General features: G+C 37.4%; 1 protein-coding gene across 1 annotated transcript; it reads left to right on the top strand.

Annotated features, from left to right (window-relative positions):
- The first annotated feature begins 872 nt into the window (after positions 1 to 872).
- Positions 873 to 4483, top strand: LOC125840522 (squamosa promoter-binding-like protein 6). Its single transcript, XM_049519493.1, has 4 exons — positions 873 to 1335; positions 1473 to 1609; positions 2231 to 3066; positions 4207 to 4483. The coding sequence occupies exons 1-3, from the start codon at positions 893 to 895 to the stop codon at positions 3019 to 3021; spliced, it is 1371 nt and encodes a 456-aa protein (XP_049375450.1). The 5' UTR covers positions 873 to 892; the 3' UTR covers positions 3022 to 3066; positions 4207 to 4483.
- Positions 4484 to 12929: the final 8446 nt, after the last annotated feature.

Here is a 12929-nt window from a genome sequence, read left to right as displayed (position 1 = left end):
TCAACTAGAATGAGTAGAAAGAGAATTTTATTTTTGTTAAGAAACCTTTTATTGATAGGAGAGAATATAAATAACCAATTTGAGTAAATCATGGAAGGGTAAAAGATTTGAGAAAAAAAAGGAAAAAGTAGAAATTGTGGAGGACTATTAGACGTCTTTTTAATATTATATATATTTTTTAATATTAAAACCTAACTTTGAAAAAAAACTATTGTTATGTAGGCGGAAAAAAAAAACTATTGCTATATAGTGGTAATTAAGTTAATTAATTTGTATATTTAATTTTTTTTTCCCTTACTCAATCTAGTAATTATGCTGACCTATTAGTTTGACACAATGTAATTACAAGTATACAAATTGGTTGTATAAGTGTAATCATAAGGTTATATTAAAATTAAAAATAAAAATTAATTATATTAGACAAATAAAGCCTTTATAAATTAAAAAAAGGCGTAGAAATTGGAGTTTTCCTCGTTGGTAAGCAAAGTAGCAAAAGCAACACTCACCCACTCTCTGGGGCTACACTTTTATGGTTTTTCCTTGAGTGGTCTCTTCATGAGCTACAAATCACCTCATAATTTGTGGTACCCCACACTCCCAACCCTCTCTTTTCTACATTAATTACTATGAGCAGCTTTCTATTTTGTATTTTTAGTAACTGGACCACTTTTTCACTCACCAACTATAGCTATCCTTACCTTCCCTACTTGGTTTGCTTCCATTAAGGAGGCACGTATTTAACTTGTCCACTACTTTCTTCCTCACACCTCTTTCTTTTTCAAGAATCTTGAATGAATTTTCTGCAAAATTTGGTAGTTATTTGTGAATGTTGTTGACGGATTTGTGGAGTGTATTGGAGTATATGGATCGGAGTTGAAAAATAAAAATAAAAATGGAGTCTTGGAGCTATGTCTCTGGGGGTAAGGGTTTTGTGTCTGAGGAATCTGTTTCTGTTGATGATGGAATCACCCCATGCAGCTGGAGTCAACAAGGAGTGAAAAATCAACAAGTGGGTTCTCAAATTAGAGATGCTTTTGGTGGGGAAGATGAGTCTAGTTCCAATCACTCAAGTTCTACATATTCTAAAGATTCATCACTTATTGATTTGAAGCTTGGTAGAGGCAGATTTCTGGATGAGAAGAATTTCAATTTGTCTTCAACTAAGAGAAATAGAGCTGGAGGTTTGACCTCATTTTGCCAAGTTCAAGGTTGTGGGAAGGATCTTACTTCCTGCAAGGACTACCACAAGAGGCATAAAGTATGTGAGATTCACTCAAAGACTGCTAAGGTCATTGTAAATGGCATTCAACAGAGGTTTTGTCAGCAATGTAGCAGGTTAATCTCTTCTCTTCTAAGTCTTCTAGTGCTAGCGGCCTTTGTCAAAATATTTATGTTCTGTGGCTATTTTCTCTTTTATCAAAAAGATGTTCTCTCACAGCTAATGGATATAATTCTTGGTTCTGAACTTGTAGGTTCCATTTGCTAGCTGAATTTGATGATGGAAAACGCAGCTGCCGCAAGCGTCTTGCTGGTCATAATGAGAGGAGAAGGAAGCCTCACACTGGTCTGCACTCTGGCAGAGCAGGAAAGCACTTTCAACCATTTTCTGGTAAAAAAAAAAAAACATCCTATCTTCCTCTCTCTAGGAAGATGCTTGACTATAAAGATTCTACAGGTTTACCTTATTCCATTCAATGTCTCAGATGATGTATCCTGTCATAATATCGTGATCAATGGCTTTACTTACCAGCAATTGCTTCCTAGAAATACATGCTTCTTGTAAGGGAAAAATGTTGAGCTATCTCGATAAGGCATGTTCTTGAAATCATAATTATATGCGTAATAGTTTGTTGTCTTTTATGTTTTAAAATAGGTAAAAATTTGAACAAGGGATGAGTAATTATCTATAGGGCTAAGGTGCTTCTATGGATTCCTCTGCATCACTTGTTTAATGTCTAAAGGGAATTGTCATTGAGGTTTCGAGCTAAAGGAGAATGGGAACTAGTAGTGCATAGCTGCAAAGAGACCAGGATGCGTCCCTTGATATCTGTACTATTATGTATCATTTGTATTTTAGTTTATTTGTTTCCCACCTCTTACCGTTAGTAATACTTTGGTACTCTTGTGTTTCAAAGGAAAATTTGGTCACACCAGGCTTCTGTGTTTACTTCTGTGACACATTTTGGGGAAAAGTATATGCTGTTTTGGTAACACTCTTTAGGTTCTGCAGGTACAAGGTTTCAAGGTAGTTTCTTTGCAACATCATCCTTCATTTGCCAGGATATACTTGGCGGCAGTCTTCTTCATCAACCAAAACATGATATGCATGACTGGTATAAGAATGTAAAGGTCGAACATTGTTCTGATTACAGTCCTCAACTCACCATGCCTTTTACAAATAAACACTCACAACCTAGACCCCTTTTCACTTCATACCACACTGACAAACACTGTCCAGCTCTCCATGATGAAGGAATAGCAACTATAACAAGAAGCAAAAATAATGAAAGTAGCAACTCATATCTGAATGACATTGGAGGCTCAGATTTTGTTTCCCGCTCTCTGTTCCACAGCACCTCAATAGGGAGCGAAGTCTTGAATGTTATGGACTCGGCCTCTCCTTTTCAAGGGATATCAAACTCTGGCTGTGCTCTCTCTCTTCTGTCATCTCAATCACAGGACTCATCAAATAATTCATCTGTAGTTCCTCCTAGTGCTCACCACCTTATTACACCTCTCAGTAACACCCATTACAACATGACACAGACATCTGAATGTTTCCCAGGAGCTAGCCCAAAGGGTTCAACAAGTACAGTGTCCAATATTTATAATTTATCTGAAGTAATTTCTGCAGAGGGTCACTTGGAACAGATGCTAAGAAACAATTGTGGAAGTCTTCAAGGATCAGATTACGTGAACACCAGGAATCTACTTTCTTGTGAAGATGGTACCACTATTGATTTGCTTCAGTTGTCGTCGCAGCTTCATCAAGTGGAGCATCAAAGACATTCCATGAAATGAAGCAGCATGGCCACACTTTTTCCAGCCTCTGAATCACTTGAGCAGGTAACTAAATAATGTTGGTACCATAATGAAACTTCTATTATGTTTCCGAGTGAAGTATAAGATTTCCCTTTTACTGGGTGATAATGTGGAATAGCAGTAACTGAATAAATATCAGGTAAACCACTCAATGGAAGATAGGCCATCCTTGCAGTGCCGTTTCTAATGAGGATGGGTTTAATAGGAGCAAGTTTCTGACTCCTATGCTGAGCAAACAAGGCTGATCAGACTTGCTGCTGATTTACTAAAACTATTTTTGTCGTCTGTTGAGTTTCTTAATGTATGTTTGTAGGCATATCAATGAGAAGAAATGCAACATCAAACGTTTCACAAAATTCTCTCTGGTTCGGGGGGTCAGGAGTTTACTCTTGTGTGTGAGGAATATGATAGATTTACCACCTGTGGTCAGTAGTTGCATTATATGGACATGCCACAAACCTCTGTTTAACACCTTGTAGGTCTGGATGAAAAGGAATTGTTTAGGCTCAGGGGTGAAGTTTCAGGGCTAATTTTTTCTTGTGAACGTTTATTTCCTGCTTTTAGTGTTGGACATCCCATATAACGGCATGTTCTTTGCGGAAAGAAGACTTGGTCATAGAGTTTAATTACTATGCAGCTAGGGTCTAATTTTTTGTGCAAATTTTCTTGATTTACTTGTTCCTTTCTCTCTCTTTTCCACTTATTTTGCTCAATAATTTTTGCTTCCGGGCGGAAAAACAGATTGTTCTAACAACAAATTACATGGGTAATTCAGAATCTCCAGGATATGATGTGATTTTAAAGCAATAAATCTTCTTTGCATGAACAGCATACCCAATGTGATGTCACAAGTGGGGTCTGGGGAGGGTGGGCGCATTCAGACCTTATCCCTTACCTTTGTAGTGTAGGTTGTTATAAATCTGTGTCTGCTAATTTCCACTTGTTCCTTGGGTATTTCATATTCAGCAACTTCGCTCCTTGCAAATTAAATTATATGTCTAAGATCTTCCTGAAAATCTGTCATCTATGTGAAGACCTAGGTTAGCTTGTTATAAAGATTTCTGCCTAATCATGTATTTAGTTCATCTTACACTCGTCCTCCGTTTGCTACTGTGCTTTCCGCAGATTGTAACAGATTTGTCTGAGAAAAGTTGATATTTGCAGATACAAATGTACGTACAGACTAAAGTTCATATTGAAGTCTCTGCTGATATGCATAGTAACTCAGGCAACAAGCTGTATGCATTTCCAGCTAAGAGATATTGAATTTGTAGGAAGCAAGCTTAAGAACCTTGATGCCTATCGATTTTATTTTTTCTTCATGTGTTGCTGACAACAAGTACTCTCGTTCAATAATGAGTAAATGTATTTCTTTTGTGGGATGAATAGCAAATATAATGATTTGTTGTTAGTCAGGTTTATATATGTATGAGACCATTCACCCCGTCTACCTTATTTTGTCATGGACTAGTTGATCACAAGCCAGTAATTAATTGTGTTTATTTATTTCAAACAAGCATATGGATGTGTTGTTGGGCCAAAGTTGCCTCAAGATACTCTTACATGGTTTACATGGTGTGATATTGTCTGTTTTGGGTTAAACTTGAGCAGTTTTCTCAAAAGAATCTTACACCTTACATGTAGTTTTTTTTTATTTTTCGATGTGGGAATTAGTGCACACACCCGACAATCTCCTCCTTGAACTAAGTTTTACAAATCATCTTCGTTTATAGGCTAATTTGGAGATCAATTGTGCACCCACAACATCTTCAAAGTATTTATGGACAACAAAGTTCGCTGCTACTTTGTGGTGTAAGCGTTTTTCAATCTATGTGAAGAGGTATTGTACGAACGTAATAGACGACGGGGAAAGGTCATACAACCAAATTCCTATGTCATCATTCTGTCATCTTTACTCGTCTAATCGAACCATTGATTTTGATACCAGTTGTTTGGCAAAAATAGCCAATGATATGTAATGACCCCTAAGGTTGTTATGGACAAACCGTAGAAGAAATTTGGTAAGAAAATGTTTGGAATGGTGATTTAAATATTTTGGGTTGGGCTAGTCTCAGCTGAAATCTGAGCCAGATGAGGTCTAGGGAAATATGAGAATAGATTGGGTAAAATGTCCAAGGTTTGGTCAGGTTTTCTAATAGATAAGACATTAAGGAAATCGTAAGGATTTCTGGAATCAAATTCGGGTGAGTAGAACTTCGATATAGAACTTGCCGTTAATGGGTTAGTTTAGAATGTCAGGTTCGAAAGGAGTGTGTTGCGAAATGGGAACTTTTGCAGAGAACTTCGAATTTATATCCCATGTAATCTGCTACAGCGGGTTTCACTCTATTGTATCAGGGATAGTCGCAAGTTTATGCAGAAATTTGCCCTAAAGCACTCATAATTTTGCAAACACGTTTGGGAAAGAGAAGGGGTGACCTAGGATGAATTTCAACCAATTTCCACCAATTTTGTTGATAATATAAGTTACTTACTCCCCTATCTAGGTATTGTGGTTTTTAGGCCTCAGAATCCTTGTTTGCTTACCTTAAGGGGAGTTTGACTTGAATTAATGGTGGAAAGACCCTGGTTTGGGTAGGATGATCATGAAAATAGCCTGGGGTTAGGATTTGATTATAATTCGGTATTTTTAGGCCATTATTCATTAATTATGTATTTAGTTGTTATTTTAGACTAAGAAAAAGCTAGAAGTCAAAACATGGGGAATGTTTGGGTTCAATAGAACTTCCAAGGCTTGATTCGAGGTAGGTGATTGTTGTTTGTTTTCCCGTTTATGTTATATGTGCTTGTTAACTGCTTCACTAGTATTACATGCATGATATATGATTAGGGAAAAGGAAAGAGTATGATTTGAAATTAAATGTTGCCCATCGCATGCAATGAATGTGCTTATTTAGGTGTACAATTGTGGTTGATACTCATTGTAGTTATGATCGTGATGTGTGTTTGATGGTTGACTCGAGTGTCACTTCTAGTACATGATATCCCCATAGGTTGGCTCAGATACCATGCCAGGTATATACTAACAGTTGGCTCGAGTACCACGTTAGTACACTAACAGTTTGTGCGTGGGTCTCGTGAGAAAAACCAAGTTGTCTTGTTGTGTAGTGGTTGTTCATGTTTGTTATGCATATCAACTCAGGGTGAGAACTGGGATTCCAGGCTATGTTATGATTGTGATTTAATTATATGTTATCTGTTTTATTAAGTTGTGGGCATGTTCATATTTTGTATAAGTGGAACTAGCCGATGATCCTGCCAGTACAATGTGGTTGTGTACTGATACCGCATTTGCTATTTCTTTGTTAAGTACATGGCATATTCAGATGGTTGCTTTGATACCTCAACTATGAGACGCGTGATATTTGAATACTAGGGTAAGTTGTTTCTTCCAGGCTGCCATGGATTCCTCTTTATCTTCTTAGTCCATCTCTTCAAGCTTACAATTTTTTACTTATGTTTCTTGGTTTTTGGGGTTGCATCCCCTTATTCTAAACAATTAGATCTCGTAGACGACTTTCAGTTTCTAGGGGGTTTTCTTCCGCAAATATATGATAAGAATGACTTAAGATTTTATGCAAACTTGGTTTCGAAATTATAAAACTTGTCTTTCATTTTAAAATTAGTTATTTTGATTACTTATAGAGGATTTATTAGTAGTTAGTTGGTTCTCCCATCAGGGGTTAGTGTGGATGCCACTCATAAAGGATCAGGATCGTCACAAATTTGGTATCAGAGCACTAAGTTTGTTGATCTCATCATATCAAAATAGGTCTAGTAGAGTCTTGCGAAATGGTACAGAGACGTCTGTACTTTTCTTCAAGAGACTACATGACTTTATGAAATTTCTCTTTTGTCTTCCTTCTTCGTGCTATAACTTAATTTCAAAGCCCTAGGTTCGTTGATCGTACCAAAACATGTCTAATTGAGTTTTGCGGAACGATACGTAGACATCTGCACTTTTCTTCAAAAGGCTACATAAATTTATGAAATTTCTCTTCTTTCTTCCCTTTTTCGTACTATAACTTGATTGCAATTGGTATCTGGCGATCCAAATTGATATCTAACCTTCTCTACTCTTCTGTCCTAGATTATTGATACTAGGTGTAACAACGTCAGAGTACCAGTTCTAGTGGCGGAACTGACAAGCAGAGGCAGAGGTAGAAGTATGAACAAGGGGAGAGGGAGGGCGACACCCGCTAAGGGTGGAGCTTGAGAAGCGGTTGGGCTAAGGACAATGACCTTTCCCCTACCCCAAAATCGTGTTGAGGAAGAAATTTAGGTTCAGATTAAGGAGGATGTTGAGTTAGAGGTGGAAGCACATGTTGAGGGGTACAAGTCTTCCTCCTATGTCTTCTGAGGTGGTTCAACAAGTGTTAGATTTTTTGAGTGGATTGATCGATACTGGAGACACTCTTGTTGAACCAATTAGTCAAGTCCCAGGTACTCATCCTATTGCTACTATAGCCCCATGAATGGATGAGGCTTCAAGTACAGAGACCTTCTTCTGTTCGGTGTTAGGTCCCGTTATGACTCGAATTGAGCATGGGACATTGACTAAGTTTCACAAAATTAAGCCTCCAGTATTCCAAGGTATAAAGAGTGAGGATGCTTTTGAGTTCATTCTGAATTGTTATGAGAGATTGCGAAAATTGGGTATTGTACATCAACATGGGGTAGAGTTTGTTACCTTCCGGTTGCAGATTGTAAGAAGGATGAGTTTATGGCTCTCGAAAAGGTAGCATGCTAGTAGTAGCATATGAGGTTAAGTTTCATGCCTTGTCTCGTTTCACTAATCAGCTTGTGAGCATCGAGGAGGAGAGGATTTGTTTTTTTTGTTAAGGGCCTAAGTTCTGAGATAGAAGTGTTGTTAATGCACGACAAGAAAGAGCTTCAATGATGTGACTGGCTATGTAAAGAAACTTGAAGGAGTTAGGAAGATGGGTGGGCTAAAACATTGGCTAAGAGGTCCAAGAATGTGGGAAACTACAATGGTTCCTATTCAAAGGGTTTTGGTCAGCAAGTGTATTTAGCTCGCCCTATTCAATCCACTTTACCGACTTCTATGGGTGGTTGTTCAAGGGTCATACAATAGTCTTCGGCCTAGGGTGGTAAAAGAGCTTCCTACTCTTTATCCAACAGGTTTTCACTTGACTAAGGATGCTTCAAATGTGGTGAGATGTGTCACTTCAAAAGTGAATATCCTCATCTTCTAGCAGGTAAGAAAGTACAGCAATAGACTAGAGTTGTAGTTCCATCAGGTAGAGGTGGTAATGGCAGAAGACGCCCACGAGGTGGGTGAGGCAAAAATCAAGGATGTCGTGGGGGCGGAGGAAATGGTAATGCTGAGAGAGGAGTGACGCAGCCAGGTCAAGGGTTTGCTCGGAATGATGATAGAGCCCAGTGTTATGCCTTCCCAGACACGACTGAGGCTAAGGCATCAAATGTATTGATAATAGGTAATATTCTTTTCTATGACAATATGGATTCTATCGTATTTGATATGGGTCCCACTATTAATATGTGTCTGTTAAATTTGCATTGGGACTTCATTTGACTTGTGATATTCTTGATGCCAATGTTCATGTTTCTACCCCGGTTTGAGAGTATATAGTAGTAACCCATGTGTGCCGTTTTTTCTCTGTGATGTTTATGAGTCTTCAAACTTAGGTAGATTTTGTCATTCTGGATATGCTGGACTTTGATGTTATCTTGGTTATGACTTAGTTGTCTCCTTATCATGTTGTTTTGAACTATAATTCTAAGACAATAACTCTAGAGATTCTGGGTAGGGATAAATTAGAGTGGGAAGGTGTGTACAGACCCAAGCCAATAAAAATTATATCCTAAGTGGGGACTGGTTGTTTAGCCTACTTAGTTCATCTCTGGGATGTTAGTGGAGAGCCCCCTTCTATTGAGTCAATTCATGTAGTTTCACAATTTCTAGAGGTGTTCCCTACGGATTGTCAGGTATGCTTCCGTAAAGGGATATTGATTTTTACATAGATTTAGAGCTGAGAACTTGTCCAGTTTTTATCCCTCCTTATTGAATGAGGCCGACAGAGTTGAGAGAACTCAAGACTCAGTGTCAAGTGCTTCTAGATAAGGTGTTTGTTCTTCCTAGTTCATCGCCCTTGGGGTGCATCAGTGTTGTTTGAGAAAAAAATGATGGTAGTATGAGGATGTGCATAGACTACTAATAGTTAAAAAAGATTACTACCCAAACTAAGTACTCATTATCTCACATAAATGATCTTTTATACCACTTTCAAGGTGCTTCAGTGTTCTCAAAAATCGATTTGAGGTCAAGGTACCATCAACTAAAGATCAGACTTGAGAACATACCAAAGACAACCTTTAGGACTCAATACGGACATAATACCATGTTTTCAAAGTGTGAATTTGGGGTGACTTCGGTGACCTTCTTAGGACATGTGGTTTTGAAAAAAAAGGTGATGGTAGATCCCCAAAAGATCGAAGTAGTTAGGAATTGGGTTCGGCCTCGTTCTGTGACTGAGGTTAGGAACTTTGTGGGTCTTGCTACTTACCACCGCAGATTTGTCAAGAACCTTGCTTCCATTCCTACACATCTGTCTAGATTGACTCAAAAAGAGGTGCCTTTTTTGTGGTCTGATAAGTGTAAGAAGATCTTTGACAACACTCAAATTACTAAAACAATTCGAAGAGTAAGCCTTAGTTAGCAATAAAGTTACCCAAAAAGAGAGTTGGGGTCGAATCCCACAAGGGGTGATATAATGCAATGAATTCAATTTGGAAATTAAAAATGCAAACCGATTCATTGTAGTAATTAGAACAAGTGGGTTGATGATTCCACCAAATTTACTAAAAGGATTTTTGGTATCAGTTATCACAATTAAACTAAACACAATGATTCAAACAAATAAGACACGATCTAAGGGTGTGGGGATTGGTATTGATGTCAAATAGGAGTACAAGTGTTTTCTCAGTAATGCTATATGAACATGGATAAGCTGGGTAATGTTCAATGGCACAAATCTTCTTTCGATCTCAAAGCATCATATCATAGAATCTTCTTTCGGTCCTATCTATGTGAATCATAAATCAACCTATTACCTTACTAAATTTTATCTTCTGAGTAGATTTGGAAACTAGGATTGAACCACAATTTCTCTTTTGATCAAACTATAGAAATCAAACCTAAATTGCATGCATCAAGTTATTTACCCACTTCGATTAATCTCTTTCGAGCATCAATTGTATATCTAGACTAGGATTAAGTTTGCAACCTTAACCCATAAATTAGCCCATGCAAAAAAACTCAAATCCATGGATGTACAACAATAAAATAGAGCAAGACACAAGACCCGCTAAATTAAATCAACACCTAACCCCATAATCACACCCCTAGATTTGAGGTTTTAGCCAAACATCATAAAAAGGAAAGGAATTACACCAATGATGTTCTCAGCTATTAATGTGTTGATGATAAGCAATAATCTTCAACACCCACTTCAGTTTCAACCCTCAATTGTCAATTACAAGAGTGTTTGAAAATCCCAAAACTAAGTAAAGAGTCTATTTCTCAATATCCAAAATGAAGTAAAAAGTGTAGTAGACTAACAATGAATTATGGAAAGATTTCCTCTTTATTTTCTTTTCTCTCTCTTTTGGGATATTTATATTTCCCCCAAAAAATAGTTTGAAATTCCTTGTGCAACGCACGATGAAGTTAGTTGGGCTCGCTCTTCTTATTCGGCAGAACATCATTTTCTCTTCATCTCACCCTTATTTTGCTTTAGGCTTCATGTGTTTGAACCTCAGTTGGAGAACTCAATTGATTCAATCTTTTACATTTGGTGGATCACCGATTCTTCACCTTGTTTTCCCATTCAGTCTTTCATTTTAACTCAGGAGTCTGTAACCTTCAGTGATGGAACTTCTAGCTCGCCCAATGACTTCACCAAATCGCCGTTCTTACTTTGGTTCGCAGACCTGTCATGAATATTACCAAATGTGCACACTATTACTTTGGGTGCGGTATGGCATGTTGGGTGATCCACCCTTTCGGTTAGGCAGTTGTCAGCTGGGAGTTTACTTTCCTTTCAATTTTTTTGGGTTCTTTTTCATTAATTCATCCTTGCCTTGTATTTTATCCTTCATAGCTTCAAAATATCATTAGATAAGGACATAAATAGGCATTGAAGACACTATTTTTTTAAATAAAAAGGCTTTAAATTAGTGGAAATCTACCACTCATCAACACCCCCAACTTAAGATTTTCCTTATCCTCAAGTAAATCAAGAACACAATTAGTTCAACAAGGGTGTATACACCGTTCTCATATGTACTTCCATCACAAGGATACTACAAAGTATATGCAATATCTAAACTATGCTCAAGAAGCTTCATATGATGACTACCTGGTATCAATACAAGCTCAACCTCACCCATCCTTTATAATAATGCAACACCATGGTACAACAAAAGTATTTAAGTGTCTTCACATCAAAACGATTCAATGCTCTCAAAAATCACATCAACAAAGAAGTTAGGAACCAATACAACACTCACTCTCCTAAAGAGAAATACATGTAAGCTTCATCCTATAGGTTTGCCCATATTTTTAAATCATCACACAACCTAGTTTAAGCAAGATCTCAAGGGTCTTTCAGGCTTGTAATGGGGTTGAGGGTAAAGGCATGGTAAATTTGGGTCAGTAACTTTACATTTTCAAAGCACTGTTGTACTCATCTTCACCTCTTCTCAAGTTCTTTACATTCTTTTCATTTAGAGACTCAAACCTCTATTTTTTTTCACTCAATTTATTGGAAATCCCTTTTATTTAATCACAACCTTCTTTTTCATGTTTTTTCTCACTTGTTTTTTTATAAGGAGGAGAGGTTGAGTCTCACTTATCTCATTTATTTTTCACTTGGCTTTCTTTTCTCCTTCCTTTCCATACTCCCAACTTAGGCTTTTGGCCTAAGTTGGCTATTCAAACAAGTCAATGCTTAGAAAAGAATTTATGGGTGAGAAGTTAGGAACATATTTGGCTCAAGAGGTTTCAACAAGGTTGACGACAAATGGTTTAGGCTCAAATGGTGCCAAGATGGTTGCACACCCTCACAAGGTAGTCACTAAAGGTATGAAGTTTTTGTTTTTGGGTTCCCTCTCAAAAGTTTTGCCCAAGATCATTTCTTGCATTTACCAAGGCTAGACAATTAAACTAACAAGGCAAATTCATCAAAAAGCATGCTTTCAAGTAGGGCCTCACTACACATGACACTTCAAACACAATCATTTAACACAAATTTACAGAATTAAGAAGCTAGTGTGCGATGTTCATTGCAAGGCTCACATTAATACACATCTAGTCAACACAAGAATAAAAACGATCATTCAAAAGTAACGCAACATTGATTTCCTCTTGCAATGCCAACACAAGACACACCTCTCATCATGAGCATTATCCAAGATAGCGATATTGGACAAAATTGATCCCCGAATATCAACAATGACTTCACAAGCAATAACAATCATCACAACTCCAAAGCTCATGGGGCAATGGATATAGAGATTAAGCGAAATTGAAACCAACCAAATATCATAGAGAAAACCAAAATATCTCAAAATACAATTGAAATAATAAAATACAATCAAAAAGGGGGAATATAGGCACATTGCCCTCACTCCACCAAAAAATTTAGTAGTGTCCTCAATGCTATCAAAATATAAGTACGGAAGGATAATGAGTGAAAGGTCCCCGTGACAAGCTATGTTTGTGAAAAAATCTGATCCTAAGGCTCAGAGGGAATGGCATCATCTCAGGCATCAGTACCCGACATTTGACACTAAAGACAACATAGTAGCATCAACTGAGGCAT

Source organism: Solanum verrucosum, unplaced genomic scaffold, assembly GCF_900185275.1.
Source record: "Solanum verrucosum unplaced genomic scaffold, falcon-dt-bn FXZP01000181.1, whole genome shotgun sequence".
Lineage (NCBI taxonomy): Eukaryota > Viridiplantae > Streptophyta > Magnoliopsida > Solanales > Solanaceae > Solanum > Solanum verrucosum.
This window is presented reverse-complemented; position numbering and strand designations above follow the sequence as displayed.